At 37.7% G+C, this 22369-nt stretch overlaps 1 protein-coding gene across 4 annotated transcripts in view; it reads right to left on the bottom strand.

Moving 5' to 3' along the window:
- Nucleotides 1-22369, bottom strand: part of LOC149561136 (metal ion-binding protein) — a 195121-nt gene that overhangs the window by 146297 nt on the left and 26455 nt on the right. For all 4 annotated transcript variants that reach the window (XR_016363776.1, XM_089824984.1, XM_089824985.1 and 1 more), the window contains exons 3-4: nucleotides 7761-7892; nucleotides 7364-7435 (exon numbers count right to left, since the gene is read on the bottom strand). Coding sequence is in view for 3 of the 4 variants with exons in the window: in XM_089824984.1 (XP_089681110.1) it covers nucleotides 7364-7435; nucleotides 7761-7892 (204 nt within the window). In the remaining variant the exon portion in view is untranslated. The remainder of the gene's footprint in view (nucleotides 1-7363; nucleotides 7436-7760; nucleotides 7893-22369) is intronic.

Here is a 22369-nt window from a genome sequence, read left to right as displayed (position 1 = left end):
AAGAATGGAGAATGGAGAATGTGTACTAATTCCAGAGCTATTAACAAGATCACAGTGAAATATACGTTTCTATGCCGAGGATGGATAACATAATGGATTTTTTTGAGTGGAGCAAAGTATTTTACCTAGATTGATTTGAAGAGTGGCTATCATCAAATCAGAATTAGAGAAGGTGATGAATGGAAGACCACTTTCAAGACAAAAGATGGTCTGTATGAATGGTTGGTTATGCCTTTTGGTTTGACAAATGCACCTAGTACTTTCATGAGATTCATGAATGACATTTTGAAAAGATTCTTGGGTAAGTTTGTGATTGTTTATTTGGATGATATTCTAATATTCAGTAAGACTAAGGAAGTACATCTTGAGCATATTAGACAAGTATTATAGAGGTTGAAAAAGGAAAAGTTGCTAATTAATCTGAAAAAGTGTTCTTTTATGCAAGAGGAGATTGTGTATTTGGGATTTGGGATTTCAGCTGATGGACTGAAGATGGATCCTGAGAAGGTAAAAGCAATTTTGGAATGGCCTACACTTGAGAATGTGGGTGAGATAAGATCATTTCATGATTTGGCTAGTTTTTACAGAAAGTAATAAGGAATTTCAGTTCTATTTGTAATGCTATGACTGAGACAGTGAGAGGAGATAAAAAGGAATTTAAGTGGACACATGGAGCTGATAAGAGTTTTGAAACTTTGAAACAAAAGGTTGTTGAGTTACCTGTATTGGCTTTACCTGATTTCAATAAGATATTTCAAGTTGAATGTGATGCAAGTGGTAGTGCCATAAGAGCTGTATTAAGTCAAGAAGGCAAACTTGTTGCTTTCTTTAGTGAGAAGTTGAATGATGCTAAAAGGAAATATATTCTATATGATCAAGAGTTTTATGCTATTGTTCAAGCCTTGAAAAAGTGGAGACATTATTTTATTCCTAAGGAGTTTATACTGATCATAAAGCTTTACAATACTTGGAAAGTCGACATAAATTGAATCAGAGACATATGAAGTGGGTTGAGTACTTGTAGAGTTTCATATCTGTCATTAAGCATAAGAATGGAGTTACTAACAAAGTTGCTGATGCATTGAGCAGAAGATGTTCTTTGTTCACTGAAATGAAGGTTAACGTTCTTGGTTTTGATGAAATGAAAGAGTTGTATGATGTTGATCCTGATTTTTCTGAGGCGTGGAGAGAGTGCAGAGCACCAACTCTAACAGATCACATCAGTAATTATGATGAGTATTTCATTCAAGAAGGTATGTTGTTCAAAGGCATTCAGTTGTGTATTCCTAGAAGTTCTATGAGGTTGAATCTAATTAAGGAAAAGCATAGTGGTGGATTCGTTGGACATTTTTGGAATTGATAAGAAATTGAGTTTGCTGAAAAAGAAGTATTATTGGCCACAAATGTATAAGGATGTTCTGAAATTTGTAAAGAGTTGTAGAGTTTGTCAAGTTGCAAAAGAAGTAAGTCAAAATACTGGTTTGTATACACCTATTACTGTTCCTGAGAAACCTTGGAGTGACATCAGTATGGATTTTGTTCTTAGATTACCTAAGACAGTGAAGGGGTATGATTCTATATTTGTTGTAGTAGACAAATTTTCTAAGATGGCTAATTTCATACCATGTAAGAAGACATCAGATGCTGAGCAGGTTGTTGAACTTTTCTTTAAAGAGATTGTGAGATTGCATGGATTACCAAGAAGTATTATTTCTAACAGAGATAGTAAATTTGTTGGTTATTTTTAGAAGACATTGTGGAAGAAGATGGGTACTGAGTTGAAGTTTAGTTCTACATTCCATCCACAAACAAATGGACAGACAGAGGTTGTGAATAGAAGCTTGGGTAATTTGCTGAGATGTTTAGTTGGAGATAAGCCAAGTAATTGGGAAGTAGTGTTGGCACAAGCTGAATTTGCATATAACAATTCTGTGAATAGGAATACAGGGAAAAGACCTTTTGAGATTGTTATTGGAATGCAACCTAGAGGTATATTAGATTTGAGAGATGTTGTTGGTGAAGAAAAGAGAAGCGTTGCAGGAGATAAGATAAGATAATCATCTTAATGTCCAACAAGAGACCAAAAAGAGGAGGGCTTAGGGTTTAGAGTTTATGGGACTAAAAGATTACAACAGCAAGACTAACACTAGCAAGAGCAACCAATCCTATCGAGCTTCGCAGATAGCACGCATTAAGAGTTGTCGCATATGGTTTGGAAAAAGTGTGCCCAATCATAATGGTTCTATAGTGCCCCTGATCAGAGACAAAGCCAGTCTTGTGAATGGGATAAATCAGATGCCTAGACCAAGAGGTCGGAAACCCAGTGTGAATCACTCTATTACAAAGAATAGAGAGATAGTGACCCAGAACTGAAGCACCAAACTTGAAAAGCTCAGCCTGGAAACCTTCCTCATCAGCAATTCTACTACACTTCATGGATCTAATTGCCTCGTAAATGTGGGAAGGGGTGAAAAGGCGAATGAAGGGAGGCGAAGGGGGGTGAATGGAAGGCTGCCCAAGAATGTCATAAAGAGCCATGGTGTGCAAGGTAAGGGAGCGAAAGTCGAGGGTGGAAGGCGGAGGGGAATTATGGGGGAAAAGAGTGCACCAAAAGAGCTGGGGATTACAAATCAGCATAGAGCAAAGAGATTTACACTTAAGAGGCAGCAAAGTTACGCTTCTTATTCCGAATAAAGCGGAGATAAGACAAGCGAATACTGGCAAAGTCAATGGAGTGAGCCTCAAAAGCAGAGCACATAAAACGATGGAAGGATTTGCAGTCCGAATCGAACCATTGGTTCATGGGGCAAGTATTACGACGTTTGCCGCAAAGGAGCAAAGAAGGACAATGAGGAATAGAAAGGGTGGCAAACTTAAGAATAGCCGATGTGAGTAAGACAAACATGGAGGCGGCCTCACACGAGTCAGAGAAGCACAAAGGGCTAAGGAGTCTCGAAAGATGAGTGGGAAAGAGTTCACAATCAACATCAAGAAAATGGAAGCGAATGGGCGAGCGAGCAGTGACAGATGAAAGATGAGGCGACATGAGAGGGGAGAGGTTGAAACGAATACTAAGGAGAGCATGGTCCGCAAGAGGTAGGCGCAAAATGGTAAAACTATGAATGCAAGGAATGAAGGAGGGATAGACGAGCATAATCAACGACGCTAGCACCCTCACAATGAGGCCAACAAGTGAAGAGCTCAGAACCAGGGAAGCAGGAGAGGGCTTTCAAGATCACAAAGCCAGAATACTCACAAAGCCGCAACAAATGTCTACCGTAAACAAATAACGGCCCAAGCACATCCTCAAAACACCTCTAAAGAATTTGATGATTTTATGGAGTCTTTGCATAAGGAAGTGAAATCGAGGTTGGAACAAAGTAATCAGAAGTATAAGGAGAATGCTTATAAGTCCAAAAGACGACATGATTTTGAAGTTAGTGATGAGGTGAGGGTTCATTTAAAGAAAGGAAGATTTCCTGTTGGAACATACAGTACGCTGAAGATGAAGAAACTTAGACCTTGTAAGATCTTGAAGAAGTTTGACAATGGTAATGCTTATGAAGTTGAGTTACCTAATGACATGGATATATCTCCTATATTCAATATTGTTGATTTGTATAAGTATCATGAGTCAAATGATGAAGTTGTTGTATCAAAAGATTATCCTAAGAAGCAGATTGAAGAAGTTAAACAAATATTGGATCAGAGAGTTGGCAAGAGCACAAGAGGAAAAGATTACTATGAATATTTGGTGAAGTGGAAGAACAGGCCTATTGAAGATGCTTCATGGATTTCTCAATCTGAGTTGGATTCAACTCAAATTGTGACATCTCAATGATTCAGCAGAATCATTTCTTTCAACCCCAGTTGTTTGATGCAGGAGCATCTTGGGTTGCCTTGTTATCCTGCTAATTTTTGTTTATTCTGCATGTTGATGCCGAGTTACTGTAGCTCTAGTGGATGCCGAGTTACTGTAGCTCTCAGATTGTGACATCTCAATGATTCAGCAGAATCATTTCTTTCAACCCCAGTTGTTTGATGCAGGAGCATCTTGGGTTGCCTTGTTATCCTGCTAATTTTTGTTTATTCTGCATGTTGATGCCGAGTTACTGTAGCTCTAGTGGATGCCGAGTTACTGTAGCTCTAATGGATGTCGAGTTATTATAGCAATCTAGTGTTGACCGAGTGTTCCTTCATGTGTCGAGTTACCCAATGATGCTGAGTGACACTTCATGTGCTGAGTTACCTAGTGTATGCCGAGTGACCCTTCATGTGCCGGGTTTTCCTATTTATGCTGAGTGTCAGCATTTGGACGTCATTTCTGCGAGTTGACTTGCAGGATTTGTTTCAATCACGACATTTATGTTAAGATCTTTTCTTGGAATGTGTCCAGACCGTTGTTGGGTCGGCCTTCCTCTTATGTAATGTTCTAGAATGATCTGTAAGCTGTTTTGGCAAGTATATATAGTGTTTAGGCTTAGAGTTAGGGCAATTTTTGGAGGGATTCTGAAGTAGAACACGAAAGTTTGGAAAGTTTGTTGCATATGTATCTACAGGTATGAATTTGATGTTGGATCTTTGATCTTGAATATATTTTGTATTTGGTCATAACCCACAAGGCCTTACAGCTGAGCATGTATGTTGATTATTTGATGAATCGATAAGTGTCTTCTCTTCTTCCTCCTTTGGTTGTTGTTCTATGTGTTGTGTTTTTGTTGTGTTAACTAGCTAGGTGTGCCTTTCACCCTAGTTATATTCATCCCTCCTCGTGTCTAAATGTGATATCAAAATGGTGAATATCATATGTTGGTATTCTGGTGACCATTGCCTTAATGCGTACTTGGTGAATATCAAGTGTTGGTATTCTGGAGACCATTGCCTTAATGCGTACTTGATGAATATCAAGTGTCGATATTCTGGAGACCATTACTCAAAGTTTTGGTGAATATCATATGTTGATATTCTGAAGGCCAATACTCTTGATATCATATGTGATATCAAAATGGTGAATATCTTCTGATCAAAGATATCCTTAAAGTTTGTCATTTCTAATATTACCAATCGTGTAGTCTTTGTCTTGTGTTTATCCTCCCTAGCTAAGAGAGTATTGATGTTTGATAACTTAAAAATAGATCGCACAATTCCCAAAGCAGAACAACAAGACCCTAGCACAGACTATGAGGTACAAATAATAATGCAACGATGATTTCTGAAAACTACGATATTATACCAAAAATCAATCAAAAACTAAAACCCTCGCCACACAAAACACACATAGAATCATACAGAAAACCCTCATGCATTTTAACCCAAATTCACAACAACAAAAAAAAAATTGAATGATTGCAAAGAATTCATGAGTAGAAGCCTAGGAAATGTGTAAAAAAACCTCAAAACCCCATCGAAGTAGAAAAAAAACGTCGAAAGAAGAAAACATTGTCCAACCATCACGAAAATCCTTTGATCACCAAAAGAAAACATGTAGTGTAAACCACGAAAAAATGTTTGTGGGGGATTGCACAGTAAACTCAAGCAACAAAAAAGTGACCAATGAATGGTCTTCCTACAAAAAATGATGACAAATAATCATGATGTGGAAAAGGCAAAAGTTGGCACATGTTACACAAGGACATTGTGATTGTGTGAAATCTAATGTTGCACAAGAAGTATTGGTAATAAGGCATTTCAAAAACAATGATTTTCGAACAAACACGAACCCTTGACACACAAAAATCAACTTACACCGACAAATCAGGCAAAGACCCACAAAGTTAAAGGTATCTTCAAATTTTAGAAAAACAGTCACAAAACAAATCTTGCTCTAATACCATATGGATGATTGATTAATAACAATTGAAGGTTGCATTTATAACCAATTACAAGACAATGTTTCTTATAGAAACAATCCTAATCTATACAAAATTATAAACCATCTAAAGAAAACTAAAACGTACAAATATACAATAACTGACCATTAAACGGAGTTGCATGGATGTGGGATGTGAATACAAACACGGGTACGGTATTATATACAAAAATGATATGGATACAGTTGGATATGACATTCATAAAAAACAATGCACATATTTTTTTCACAATTTTCTAAGTTATTGCAGGATATTTTTCATCACTTTAAAAGCAATATAGGCATATAATTGCCACATATATAATTATAAATTGCTTTAAATATTTACAATATTTAAAAGATAGTAGGGTTGCTTTGGAAGCTAACCTAAAAATATGGGAACCTGAAATAGAAAAACATTTCATTGCCTTCCTCATTTGATGCAGGTTTTTCTTTATACCATCTAAACAAGTTGCATGATTGAAGTTTGTTTTTAATTAATGAAGATTTATGTCAATTTTTTTAAATCAAAACACACAGTATTTCGTATAGTTGAAAAATTAAGAATTTTTAGGCACGTGGGTAGGGAATTTGATGTGTGTTCATACCATACTGTAACCAAATATTATACGGACACTAATACAGGAATACCTGCACCAACGGAGAGGCAGAGGCGTTTCTAAAGACACTGTCATTACATAATAAATTATTACTTTTATATATCTATTTACAATGTCTATCTTTACGTTTTAATCCTAATGTCATTTCTGGAGTGGATCTGATTTTCACTGACAACAATCCAAATATAAAAAAAATATTATAAGCAATCATATTCTCTTGTACAAAAAACTTAAGCCCATTTAGATCCTTAATGTTCTGATATTCATAATAAATCATGTATTCCTGAAACTTTAAGCCTCTTGAAATTCATTAACCTTTTTCTAGTATGAGTTCTGCATCAATATTATAAAAAGAAAAAACCCATTCAATTCCATTAAAATGTTAGTTATAATTGTCTTGACTACATCATGAACCACATGATTTTTTTTTATTTGTCTAACTACTTGTTCATGGTCATGAGAGAACGATAATAATTTATCCACTTATTTCTACACTAAAATTATAAGAAAACAAGCAGCTGTCAGCAAACACAATAGAAGCAACTTTATAAGGTTGTGTAACATGTTAAAAGTAATTTCTAAGAATGAAACAGTAGGACCTGTGACCTATGGCCACATTGAAATGATTAATAGATTCTTCAGTACAACTCAGCTTCTGAATGTGTAACTAGTATCTAGACAGGATGTAAATCTATACAAGTTAAGCTGAATTGCAAAGTAACGGAACACAAACATTATAAAACAATGATAATTCAATTACTGAATTGCAAAGTAACGGAACACAAACATTATAAAACAATGATAATTCAATTAACTAAGTACATTAGTCTACAAGTTGCTTTCATAATTACTACTGAAAAGTCCTATGTTTAGTCTCTTGAGAGTTGAGACATACCGTGTATTCAAGGTTGGAAAATGGGCGCTCAACTTCACGCAAAACAAAAGGTCTCCCATTAATGTAAACAACCTGTTATTTCCCATGTCAAAACAGAACTCTGGTTAAATTCAAGTTTAATACACATTTTTAATACCCTATGATTGACAAATATGTAATTATTGAAACAACAAAATATTTAATAGAATAAAAACATAAGCCTAAACAATAAAATGAATGGGAAAATGTAAATACTGTGGGGGACTAGATTCGGTTCTTTTCAGAAAGGAAAAAACCTAAATCAGAAGCATACTGCTAGAATCCCATTATATTTCATAATATGTTCCTCTGTAAGATATTTGATTAGCTCTCATGTCATCTCAAAGGCTATTCCACATAAATTATAAAGGGTACTCACTGGCTCTTCTCGAAGATTGTGCCAAAGCACACGTCTCTCTTTCCCATTCTTGAGAGCTCCAATGAGATCAAGCACATTGCGAATTCCTTGAATAGTTGGAATGGCAACACCATGAACAGGCAAAGAACCAACCTGCAAACAAACAAAATTTACGAAAATCATGCACAACTAAATATGAAGTTCAAGATTTAACTTCCAAAACGTTGCAGCATAGATTTTGATGCAACTTGGATATCGTTCTCAAAATCACTAGCAACAAATGTTTAGAACATTTCAGTGAAAGACATCAAAATATAAGAAGCAGAAATCAGAGAAAATATGATGCATTCAAGAGATAGTATATATCCCTGACATTACTAATTCAAAAATAGCCATTGCTTACATAGTGATCCATAATTTTGTCAAAACACCAGTAGAAAATTAAGAATTCACTGAAATAAACTACTGATCTACTTGATGTATCACAAATGGCACTAAATGAAAGAAGAATGCTGTGTTAGAACACAGAAACTTGCCAAACCTTTGCAAAACAACACATGACAAAGAATTTATCCAGGAAAATCCCTCCTTTAAAGGAAAAATGAGATAGCCATATCAACTACCAAGCTACCAATTGATTACTAACATGAACAACACAAATTAAATGAGGGATGCAACTAGCTCTTCTAATTTAATCACTCTATAACATACACAGTCTTCTACAGTGGAATTCTACTTAATCTTGCACATACTATACTCTAGGACTCTCCGAACCCTTGCAGTTAGGCTATGTGACACCTTTTTAATAGTTTTATTGATGTTGGGAACCATTCTTGTACACTAGAAGACCAAAATTTGGAATTGGAAGTGCCAAAAGTTGGTTTGTTTCAAATTTTGTCCTCTCCTGTGCCATGATGAAACCACCAGTTGTCAACGGGTGTACCTTTGTTTTAGCCACGACAGTTGTATATTTTCCATTATGGTTTTGCTTCCGATGCAGCAATTCCGGCCTGTAGACAAAACCACTAATTTTCTAGAGTTCTCAACTTCTGGATTTTTCAAGCATCATGCATTCTATGTGCTACATCAACAATTTGGAATGTGCTTAGTGGGATCAGTGACTGATATAATGTGAGATACTTTAATATGCAAAATTATGTCATTCTCAGTCAATACTAATGCAAAGTGAAATAAAATTTAAATTTCAACAAAGGTATATTTTGTTTTCCCCATTTGATAAAGAAAAGGAACAAATAAATTAAATACATGTCTACTATAGCACCCAAAATAGATCAATGCCAATAGCAAAGGGAGTCTTAAAAACAGAAGTTACAGCACTCAAAGAAATTGGAAACTACATGCTAAAAGAAAATAGCACAATAATAGAAAAGCATCCTAACCATGGTGTCAACCTAATGGGTAAACCCTCAGACAGGGCATAAAATTCAATATCGTGTTTTGCAGAATATGTGGATATTTGTGAGAAGATAAGAGCTGTAGCCAAAGAAGATGAGATAATAACGTTGATGTTGACCACAGTTCAAGGCAAACGTTGGCCTCAATATGTATGAAAATATAATGGAATGACTAACATCCTCATTACTCTTCATGGAAGGGTCTATACAATATGTAGGAATGTATCTACAGTTAAGTGGAAATCTGACTAGGCAATTCGTTATGGAGCCATATTTTAAGATTTCCAGAGGCATCCATATTAGGCCCGAAAGCTTTCAAAATGCCCTTGGATGTCCTTGCACTAAGGTTAATACAAAATCATTTTTAAGATGTAACATCAAACACAAACATTCAGTATTTCCCAATAGATCTAGTTACTGAGTAGCGACAAAGTCCTGACTAAAACATTTTTTAGAAATATGTGGTAAGCTGCTCTTGGACATGAAGAGCAAAAACAAGAATGGGATTCATCAATTGGTAGGAAACTAGGAAAATGAATAATTCATACTTCAAAATATGTCTGATGAGGAGTGAATGCCGCAAAAGACGAGATTCATGAGGTCGTGGCAACAAGCATATTGTCACGAAAAGGTGGGATTCTTTTCTTAATATGGCCTGTTCTAAACCATTTTCTATGGTTGCTCTGCAGGATCAATCAGCTCTGCATATCAAACTCATTTTTCCAGTATATGAAAGAAAAGCAAGCACAGTCATTAACCCAAAGCAAAATGTTCTTGAAACTAACAGAGAACTTGTAACAGATACGCTTAAACATGGTTCGGAAGATACGTGCATTTAGCATTCCAACTATTACTAGGAATAGACAGAAGCACCAGCTTAAAACTCTAATCTGTCACCGATGAACAAAAAGGATTGCCCAAAAAATACTAGAACAAACAGACTATCCTCAAATTGAGCTTAAACTCAATGAGATCAGAATTTGAAAAACAAAATTAGCTCATAGGTATGATAAAACTCAACTAAATTCAACATACTCAAACTTTATTCAACACTAAATATTTTCAAATTACTGATATAATAATAATAAATAAAAAGAGCCAAAAATTTAAAAAAATCTAAAAAGATTGTATCATTATAGAATGAAAAATAGCAAACAAATGAAATATATATAATTTTAAATAACTGTTCAAAAATTAGTCATTTAATAAAATTTAATTTGTTTGTATGTTTGGCTAATAATATATGACGAACATAGTTTATCAATATAAAATTAACTATTGTAACTATTATGCCAATAAAGCCTAAAAGACCTTAAAGTTCATATCAATCAAAAGTTATAACGTTATTATTTATACCTATTCATCCAGAGCTAAGCCACGTGGAGACATTCCCACAACTATCAACATAAGATGCAAGTTTTGGAAGTTTACAATATTATTTAATTTTTTAAAACAAATTTCAGCAATGCTCTAGTCTGAAACAACAATGATCAAAAATATTCTGCTGCTAAATTCCAATAGTGCTTAGCAAACAGAGAGTGTAATTTGTCAGTTATTAGCAAACAAGGAAAGGCATCTCAAACTCCTAGCATATGGGTCTTTTGGGTTCTCAACTAATGGTGGGATTTCTGAGTTTTGAAGCAAAAACATTTTGTCAGTTCTCATCTCAAAGGTAGGGTTTGCTTAAAGATTCTTCACAAATCAGTTTAATAGCTGTTAGATGCCTAACTCGACTGGATTATACAGTAAACTCAGAATTGACCATACAACAAGAGTGCATTATCCTCTACCAATGATATGACAATCATAAACACAAGTAGCATAGAATGACACAACAAGCAATCGGAAGAATGATATGTCTATTCATTACCCAATAGTCTCTCACATCCTCCTAACTTTGTTGCAGCATGAGTATATATAGACCCGAGGGTTGGTTAAGCATGCCAATTGTCGATGACTAACAACATTTCGGAACAATTATTTATCATACGACCCAACCTACTAACAACAGTATTATAACCTAAATAGTGTCGACATCATCCCCCCCCCCCCCCCCCCCAAAATTTATCATCTTCTAGATGACACAATCCAAAAGATATAAACTAGAAAAATTATTTACTGAGAGAGACAAGGGGAGGTCCCTATAATTGGAGAAGCCGTTGGGGTTGATCCATGTTACAGACATTGGAAGAGTTGGTTGGCTACCATCTCTAGCTGCCTCACTACATGAACCATGTTAGCTACTTCTTAGCTTTCTCCAATTCTTTGTCCTTTTTGGCCATTCCTTTCTTCATATTCTCCAACTCTATTGCATGTTCTATTAGTTGTGAATTCTTTTGACCTATTTGTTCCTAGAGTTGGCTAACTACCTCCTATAGGGGAGTTGCTCTAGATACTAGCTTTGTCGATTGTGTGCGGATTTTTTGTGCTACCTTCGTATAAGCTTTCCTATGTCTACCTGCTAAATGGCCTTGCCTTGGGATTTGTTAGCCTCCTCCAATACGACAATGACTTGATCATGGCCAAGTAGTAACCCCCAAAAACAACTTTCTCTCCAATGAAGTGCCTAGAGGACTCTTTCATAGTGACTACCTATTGGTGGTAGTGGAGGTTTCCATGTTGCCAACATTCCCTCATTCTCTACCTGCGGCCAACCCTTAGTTGTAAAACATTTTGTAAATTCCTAGCAGCAATCTTCTTTCATAAATTTTAAAAGCCCTTCTTCTACCTCTACCATCACCCTATTTCAGCCAATTCCTATGCCCTTCATAGTTGCTCCCATCCAAGACAAAGCGATACATCTCTTCCATATGTCATCCATATTTCTCGAGGGTAGCCTTAAGGTCATCAAGATATGGCCTTCGGAATCGTAACACAATGTCATTGTCCTCTGCTCTCAACACTTCCTTTCTTATTTGTGTTCTGTAGAATGTTTGTGTGTTCATGGCATGAGCAAACTCTTTTCGACTTTCTTGTCTCTCGTTGTTGGGAGTGTCTATCATCATGCTAACTTCTTGTGCTTGTTCAGCTAGTGCAAGTGTATGCTCAGGAGACTCTACAAACGCATCCACAAGTACTCCAAGTAAATGCAACCAATTATCTATGGAGGCATGTATGTCCCCTTCCTCATTTAGTGAAGGTGCCTAATCACCCTCGGTTATGCCTTCAACAACTATATCACCCTTAGTTGTTCCCTCAACAAGTAGTGGAGAGAGTAGCCTTTCTTCGTGAGTCAAAATATCGTTGGTTGGAACTATTGGTATCCTTCTCGCGAGTGTCTATCCCGACAATCTTGCAGGCTGAAATACAACCACTTGTGGGTCAATATTTTGTTACATTTATCTCATCATCTAAGTCCTCCTCACTGCCACTTGTAGCCATGCGAGTAACCTTTTTCGAGCCATCACTCACTAAAAACACCACTTCTATTGTTAATTGATTCTTCCACCTGCCCCACCATCTCCTCACCTGGTTTTTTATGCTAGGTGGGTCACCTCTTATCATTATGTTGATGTGGGTCCAATAGAAAATTAGTGGCATTGTAGGTTTATGGTGGCTAAGTGGTGCCCATCTACCCCATTCTTATGTTGGTAATTGTGTCTATATGGCATCTAAATAAAGGTTGATAGCATGATGTGACATGTAAAAGGCCCTATGTTCTAGATTCAAAAACTCTCTTATTAAATATGAAAGTATCATTACACAGTATACACTTTTCCTATATGTACTCCTACTATAAGATTTGTTTGTCACGTCGTTATGTTTGATGCCTGACTAGCACCCATGATGTAACGCCCCGCCAAGGGATCCAAAGAATTAACCTAAAGTTTCACTAAGTTTGGTAGCATTTTTTCTTTTTTTTAAAACATGAAAGTAAAACCATTCATAAAATAGTAGCGAAAGCAATAACATGATTCAACTGAACGTAAACATAAACATACATAACAAGTTACGGTCTTTAAGGATCCCTTAACATAGAATCACATCTAAATTAATTATTAATGATTCCATCTAACACTACATCCACATAAAATAATATTGATAAGTCCAACATTCTTAAATTACATTTCCGATTGCTCAATCGTCCACTGTACATGCCACAGGGTATGAAAGGCTTAAAAGAATATACATATGTGAAAATAAAGTACATCATCCTATTCTAATCCATGATGCAAATGCAATAAAGTAAATGAAACCATATACCATACATGAACATCATCATAGAAGATATAAACATCCATCATAAAAGTTAACCATATATCATCAAACATAATTGACTAAGTGCACGGTTCCTCCCAACCGTAAATAGCATCATTAGACCATCGTGGGCCCTAGCCATCCCTCCATGCGTAACATCCCAAATCACCGAAGAGATCACCGATATTATCATAGTAGGAATGTCTCTCCTAAAACATACTACATCATATGCAAAAAGAAATCTAATCATGCAAAGTAAGGCATACGATAAGTAAACAACATCATCTATCATATGCTAATCATCAAAATAAGGATACGTGTCCACCATCATAATCCAAAAATAGAATGAAGATAGATGCCAACAAAGAATGCATCAGCAACGGTGTCTCAAACAGATCTCAAATGGTAAGAGTGGAAAAGCACTACCACCCGACCGCGTGGAACCTAAATGGTCCACTCCCACCGCGCTGAGGAGATAATCTCAAGTCCCAAACAGGTTATCAAATCACATAGCACAAACACTTTCTAAGTCCAGGAATCCTAAAAGTTTACTAATTCAAAGGTTCCAACACAAAACGACATCTAATCCCAGAGGCACAACAAAGACATGTAGGAAACCTACTATGCAAGCATGAAAGTGTCATCGCACAGAGCACGCTAGAGTTACCCATGGTAGTCTCCCAATAGACCCTAGCCCCCTAGTGATCCCTATGCGGCCGCTAGTACCCTCTCATACAGACGAGGCATACTACGGAATGCAAGGTCGCAACCAAGCATTCTCTCTACTCCCATCCTAGTCTGTACTAGCACTCGAGGCATGGGCAAGAACAAAACAATTATCTTATTAGGTTCATTTAAGTCAGTAATAGGTGTAATATTTTCACTTATTAAAACAACTTACAATGAGTTACCCCGTGAAATAACCCGACAGGATTATTGCTTCTTAAACACCAAAAATACTGAAACTTCAAGGGTTTGACGTTTCGTCAAACAGTTTGCAATCCAACTCTGATACTACTTGCAAAAAAGATGATTATACAAGAAATGCAATGATAACTGGAACACCAGTAATATTAAACTCTTTGTAATAGTGCAATAATTACAGACCCAAGTATCAATAACAAGCTTACCATACGGGTAGTAATACAGGAAGAATAGCAATGCCTGATAATTTAATTGATTCTAAAGATCTATTGAGAACCTGGTTTTGTTTATGTCCTAGCCACGGCTCCCTCCAGTTGGTGATCCATCCTTGGTTGAATGCGAGCCTGCAAATAGTATCTTATACAAGAAATCAATGGCATGAACCTGAGGTTTCAACGAATGCACTTCTCCAAGTCCGACTACAAGCCTGCTGATGTAGTTGTTGACGGGTTTGGGTCTGTTCCTGTCGACTCTCTACCAAATCGTGCTGAATGCTGTCTCCAATCCAAATATAAAGGTGAACTGGTCCGCTGAGTCACAATGGTGTCTGAGGATTGTTTCCAGCTATCCCGTGAGTCACTCAAAGTCTGATTATTGACTTCCACAATGCAGACCTTGGATGCAATGTTAATGAATGGTTTTGATGAATGCCGACGAGTCTGTTAGATTAATATTCGAAATCCAATTGCCGCGCAGATTCGTGTCCCCATGGTGCTGTTGAATCCCAAATAATGCTCAGTCTGAGCTTGTTGCTGGACGCAAGGGCAAAAGTAGTTGTTATTTATTATCTGTGATAACTCCGTTCTCTACAGTGATGTTAGCAAAAATCGGAAGTAAATATGCTCCTGTGTATGACTGGCTCCGCTAACCCCCTTCAATCCGACGCGTTCGGCTTATAAATTGAAGGTCATAATTACATCAAGACTTGATCAAGATCGCTTGTTATTGAGACAAATATCACCCGCGGATTCATACAGACGGCTAAGTTAATAACCTTAAACTGAGATCGATATCTTTGGACTGATGCGACTCCTTCTCCTTATACTATAATAATGTTAGATCAAATCGCGGCTTGCGAAGGCACCCAAATTGTTGAAACAGCTGGTTGTAAAAGAGATCAAAGCCGGTTGGAAAAAACCCAATGCCCTTCTGCCCTCTGATCTTAAAATCCATCGGGTCTGCTTATTTGAATATTCAGAGCCGATGGATCCCAGTTTTATCTGCCCTCATCAGTTTGTCGCTGCCACCGGATATTATGAGCAAGTTAATATGATTCGCAACTTGCGATTGGAGCCCGACAGTTAAGATTCGATCCACCTAGTTAAGTGATATCAAAACCTTTCTTCTTTAATCAGCAATCGAACCCCTTCGAAGCCCACTGAAACTGAAACTCGCCTACGCTACAATTCCTCAATTCTGCCTCTGTCCTGATGATCTAAATCGAATCCTCCAAAAATAGTGATACAAGAACCACCAAATTGGCCTTAAGCCACAGATTATCGCCCTGATGAAATGACTGAATGTCACCTCCAATCTGCAATAATTCAGATGATATTTCACACCCTCAAAATTGCGCACCAGTTGAGAGTTTTCGTTCTCAATGGCCAATTGTGACGATTGCAGAAACCCTAGGTTCCACAATGCTCCTGTGATTAAATCACAATCTAGAATCAAAAGAGATAAAACAACTGCCTTATTCGAATGGAGCCCCCGGGGTGCCTATTTATTCTTTTCTCTCCATCTTCTCCAGAGACTTCTAGAACATTTTTGATCTTATCTCTTAAGTGACTTTATTAAATATTTTTATAATCCAAGTCACTTTATTAAATTAATTAAATATAAAGTTATCTTTTAATATTTATTTATTTGATAACTTTATAAGTAATTAACTTAATATCATTTATTTATTTAATTAAAATGATTAATTAGTCGTCCTCATAAAATATTCATTATTTTGGACAACCAAGTTAATCAAATTAATTAATCAGACTGCCACCGAAAATTGGGGACATGACAGTCCGCCCTTCCTGAAATTGCTTGTCCCCAAGCAATGGCTGAACCATGAACCAATCAGTCTGCCTGGATCCCAAGTGTAAATCTGTGTATCATCCCAATCTGCACCATACTCTCGTGGAGAAAACATTATTACCAATAACTGAAAAACTGTACTCAATTCCCAAACAACTGACAATTCTGATGAAATCATCTGGAAACCAACTGTAGATGTCGGTAGAAGAAACCATTCTGCGGAACTCAAGCCAACCGAAACATCAACTCTATCAAAACTCAAACCCTTGTCAAAATGACAACAGCCATAGGTACCTGAATTACTGCCATCAAATCCAAACTCTGAAAAACTGCTCCGGGTGTGTCGATGCTGCAGGCTGAGTAACTTGCTACTACCAATTTTAGTTTCAAAAGATGGCGCCAATCTATCCCTTAATGGATGGTAAGAAACTGGAGCCAATCTATACCTGCATGAAAACAAATCTTCCATCTCTAGGTCAAAAGAAAAATGATGAGCGTATCTTACCGCATAACACCGGTAAGAACCTCCAAACTCTGCTGCTGGCTCATCATCACTAAATTGGGAATCAACAGATGGCTCCAATCTCCGGCTCCGAGTAACTGTAGGTTGGATAGGATCCCGTGCATTCTGTTCATCAATCCCCTCCTCGAGATCCCTGTGAGGTAGCATAGTAGAAAGGACCCCTATAATCTTCTCAACCAATCCGCGAATAACACTAGTATCTCGGATGAGAACACCTTCTGTCACCTTATGTGAGTCCAGACGAATACATGCACTATTCAGAAAATACTCCATGAACGGTTCAGTGCAGTAAAAATTATATGAGGAAGCATCAACATACTCCCCTGCACACCACAACTGATCTTCCTGTAAGGGTGGCATACTCAACTGTACCACACTATCAACTATCTGAGAAGAATCAATCTGGAAACTTGACTCTACCGGTATCCCGAACTCATTAGAACCAGCTACTACCAAATCCTGAATATGTGTGTCAGCCTCAACAATATGCTCCTTAGTAGCAACTGTGGAAGTGCACTTACCATCATCCACCTCAACAGTCAAATGAACTGGGTCTGGGGCTGGTTTTGACCGCAAATGCTCCAACTCCACGGTCACCTCTTTTAACTGAAGTTGTGACTTTTGTAGATCTCGTTGTGTGTCCTCTAACGCCTCAGTGGTCGCTATGAGCTCCTGGGAAAGCTCACTCACCTCCTCTTCACGATCCAAGAGTGCCTCATATGCTGTACTCCCCCACTCAACCAAGTGATCACGGTCGGCTACCAATCGTAAATAATCCTGCTTCAAAATCCGAACAGCTTCACTCAAGGCATGAATCTCTGCCAAAGAAAAGTAACCACCGCTAGACTCATTTGTCATAGAAGTACCCCAACCAGTAACGGTCAACAAAACGAGCAGTATCAAAATGCTCACAAGTGATAGCAATGTCTCGCTTACTAACTTTCAACTGGCTAGTCACATGATGGCTCTGGCTAAACTGTCTTCCACAAACCTCCTCTGTCACATTGTCTAAAGGAGTATTTTCAAAGTTACTGGTTTCTAAAATATTGTCATCCATATCTTGCGAATCCTCTCCAAAACTCATATCAACATTCAAAATGTCAAAAGTTGTAGTACTGCTGTCAAACTCCTCTGTTCCCAAAGAATTTGTCAAGGAAGCTGAATCTTCAAAACTGTCCACTTCATCCTTCTGGATGTCATCAAGGCCAAAACGATCCTGGGACTTATCTGTACATACTGTCAAATATGAAAAATCTTCAACACCTTACAACAAAAATGGTCATCTGAAAATATGAACTAAGCCCAACACCGGTGTATAAAAACTAATACCAACATCGGACAAACTGCGGGCACAAGGAAAGACAACACCGTGTATTCTGCTGATCAAATCCATGATAGCACCCAAGCAATCATTGCTACCATTAAAACATCTCCAGTTAACTCAATCCCAAATGTTGCTGAAACGTTCTCGAGACCATATCCGTAAACAAGAAACAGCTGGTAACTCAAGAAAACTCCTTACCTGAGTAATGTGACCAATACCAACTAACTTCACATACCTGTCTGCCATTGTCCTTGTATCCTGGATGTGAATGCAAGTTGAACTCGTAACATCATCAGCCACCACATATGATCCCTCTTCTGTCAAAAACTGAGTGCAAGATGAACTTAAGCTCAGCTCCATGTCGTGCTCATGCCCATGTTTCTTCCCGTCCTGTAATGCCAATGAAGTATTTACCCGAGAAACTTGAGTGTCTTCAACCTTGCAAGAAACCTTGTCAATTTCCTCCTTCCTTCTCAAGGCATCTGAGTAGTCTCTGACAAGTCTAAGAAGATGGTCACGATCTGATAGAAGATGTAGATAACTCAACTTCATTGTTCCCATTCCTTCACTAATAGCCTGTAAATCAAAGCAAGAAGATTTTGCCTGAACTTCCTTATGTCTTCCTTGTGACTGAATCATTCGGATGTGCTCTTCTATCATCTCCCGCATCCTGTCATGATGAGATAAAGAAGTCACAACACTATCTTCGCTCACCTTCAGCTGGCTGGACCAATCATGTGAAGTACTACCAGTTTCATCCTTATGTGACGAAGCATCTAACTGAGCTTGGTACTCTCTCTCAGCAAAATCATGGATACTCAGTGTTTGCTTATCTTTACCTAGTATCTTACCATCAACATCCTCATCATCATCTGAACCTTCTGCTCTATAGTCATTGCCTGTTGGAACCAAACCACCCTGAGTATCGGAGACATCACCCTTGGGAAACCTGTATACAACTGTCTCAACTTGAGTATCAAGTTGACAGTTACTATCCAATGGTGTAATATCCATTCCCACTACTTCCTGTGACCGAACTGAAGCCTCTGACCGGTTGCACACTTGTTTCTCGAACTCCTCATTAAGGTTCCTAGTAACATCTCTCATTGTATCAGTCAATGCTTTGTGAGAAGATTTGACAAAACGAAATCCTGTTGATTTATTCACCTTAGCTGGGTCAGATAGCCTGTCATTTATACGGTAGTGCTTAACCAGCAGTTCAGACATGTTATGCCTTATTTTCCTGAGTTCATCTCGAACGTCTGAATAGCCCTCCTTTTGTAGAAAGGTGGGGCGAGTAGGCCTATTTGCTGTCCATGATTTGCACCTAGGAGCACCTGCCGCACTTCTATTATCCGATGTACCTCTATCTTGGACAACTATCTCCATTAAGGTAGTCAAATCCTGTAGTGACTAAGCTATTCCATATTGTCCGGTAGTCATGTTTCTATAAAATTCTCTGGTTGCATCAATTCTGGGAAGTCTCGGAGAACTCTGTGACTGTCTTTCACCCATATCTCTGCCCTTAAGTGTTGTTCTCCTGCGAAAATGATATCATAAGATGTCCTGCCCAACAGGATGGCAGGAAAAATCGCTCTGATACCACTGAAATAACCCGACAGGATTATTGCTTCTTAAACACCAAAAATACTGAAACTTCAAGGGTTTGACGTTTCGTCAAACAGTTTGCAATCCAACTCTGATACTACTTGCAAAAAAGATGATTATACAAGAAATGCAATGATAACTGGAACACCAGTAATATTAAACTCTTCGTAATAGTGCAATAATTACAGACCCAAGTATCAATAACAAGCTTACCATACGGGTAGTAATACAGGAAGAATAGCAATGCCTGATAATTTAATTGATTCTAAAGATCTATTGAGAACCTGGTTTTGTTTATGTCCTAGCCACGGCTCCCTCCAGTTGGTGATCCATCCTTGGTTGAATGCGAGCCTGCAAATAGTATCTTATACAAGAAATCAATGGCATGAACCTGAGGTTTCAACGAATGCACTTCTCCAAGTCCGACTACAAGCCTGCTGATGTAGTTGTTGACGGGTTTGGGTCTGTTCCTGTCGACTCTCTACCAAATCGTGCTGAATGCTGTCTCCAATCCAGATATAAAGGTGAACTGGTCGGCTGAGTCACAATGGTGTCTGAGGATTGTTTCCAGCTATCCCGTGAGTCACTCAAAGTCTGATTATTGACTTCCACAATGCAGACCTTGGATGCAATGTTAATGAATGGTTTTGATGAATGCCGACGGGTCTGGTAGATTAATATTCGAAATCCAACTGCCGTGCAGATTCGTGTCCCCATGGTGCTGTTGAATCCCAAATAATGCTCAGTCTGAGCTTGTTGCTGGACGCAAGGGCAAAAGTAGTTGTTATTTATTATCTGTGATAACTCCGTTCTCTGCAGTGATGTTAGCAAAAATCGGAAGTAAATATGCTCCTGTGTATGACTGGCTTCGCTAACCCCCTTCAATCCGACGCGTTCGGCTTATAAATTGAAGGTCATAATTACATCAAGACTTGATCAAGATCGCTTGTTATTGAGACAAATCTCACCTGCGGATTCATACAGACGGCTAAGTTAATAACCTTAAACTGAGATCGATATCTTTGGACTGATGCGACTCCTTCTCCTTATACTGTAATAATGTTAGATCAAATCGCGGCTTGCGAAGGCACCCAAATTGTTGAAACAGCTGGTTGTAAAAGAGATCAAAGCCGGTTGGAAAAAACCCAATGCCCTTCTGCCCTCTGATCTTAAAATCCATCGGGTCTGCTTATTTGAATATTCAGAGCCGATGGATCCCAGTTTTATCCGCCCTCATCAGTTTGTCGCTGCCACCGGATATTATGAGCAAGTTAATATGATTCACAACTTGCGATTGGAGCCCGACAGTTAAGATTCGATCCACCTAGTTAAGTGATATCAAAACCTTTCTTCTTTAATCAGCAATCGAACCCCTTCAAAGCCCACTGAAACTGAAACTCGCCTACGCTACAATTCCTCAATTCTGCCTCTGTCCTGATGATCTAAATCGAATCCTCCAAAAATAGTGATACAAGAACCACCAAATTGGCCTTAAGCCACAGATTATCGCCCTGATGAAATGACTGAATGTCACCTCCAATCTGCAATAATTCAGATGATATTTCACACCCTCAAAATTGCGCACCAGTTGAGAGTTTTCGTTCTCAATGGCCAATTGTGACGATTGCAGAAACCCTAGGTTCCACAATGCTCCTGTGATTAAATCACAATCTAGAATCAAAAGAGATAAAACAACTGCCTTATTCGAATGGAGCCCCCGGGGTGCCTATTTATTCTTTTCTCTCCATCTTCTCCAGAGACTTCTAGAACATTTTTGATCTTATCTCTTAAGTGACTTTATTAAATATTTTTATAATCCAAGTCACTTTATTAAATTAATTAAATATAAAGTTATCTTTTAATATTTATTTATTTGATAACTTTATAAGTAATTAACTTAATATCATTTATTTATTTAATTAAAATGATTAATTAGTCGTCCTCATAAAATATTCATTATTTTGGACAACCAAGTTAATCAAATTAATTAATCAGACTGCCACCGAAAATTGGGGACATGACACCCCGGTAGTCTCTTAGGGCCCCGGCCCCCATTGCAAGCCACTCCCCGACACTACAAGTAGATAACTACCCTAGGCTCATGGAATCATAAATCACAAAATCACCACAGTCCTATACAAGTGACTGGAAAAATACCAAAAGATAATCCATAATAAGAGCATCAAATCTCCATGAGCAACTGAAAAGCATCCATAGATAATCATGACCACAACAATTCTCTATTGGCAACTGAAAATATCAATGATAATCACAATATCCATTGGTTCTCAACAAGCAACCAAAAAGTATCTCAAAGTAATACTGATCGAAGACTCCAAAATGATCGAGTCAAAACATGTCACAACATTACAACATCAAGAATAAATCAACACTTTAGTCCCATCATGGCAACTGGAAAATAATCCAATACAACTGATCGATAACTCATAAAAGGTTACATATATCATAGCTTACACAAGAAGACTGAAAACAATAACAATCAGTAAACCACACACACCATAGAGCATGCCATCACATAACCGTGGTTGGGTTTTAAAAAGATCGAGATCAAAAGACATCATCATGACATCACAATCATAACCCTCGAGCC

This window comes from Cupressus sempervirens, chromosome 4 (assembly GCF_028749045.1).
Source record: "Cupressus sempervirens isolate cs-2001-9-10 chromosome 4, ASM2874904v1, whole genome shotgun sequence".
Lineage (NCBI taxonomy): Eukaryota > Viridiplantae > Streptophyta > Pinopsida > Cupressales > Cupressaceae > Cupressus > Cupressus sempervirens.
Note: the sequence above shows the minus strand (reverse complement) of the source record. Positions and strands in the feature narration are given on the sequence as shown.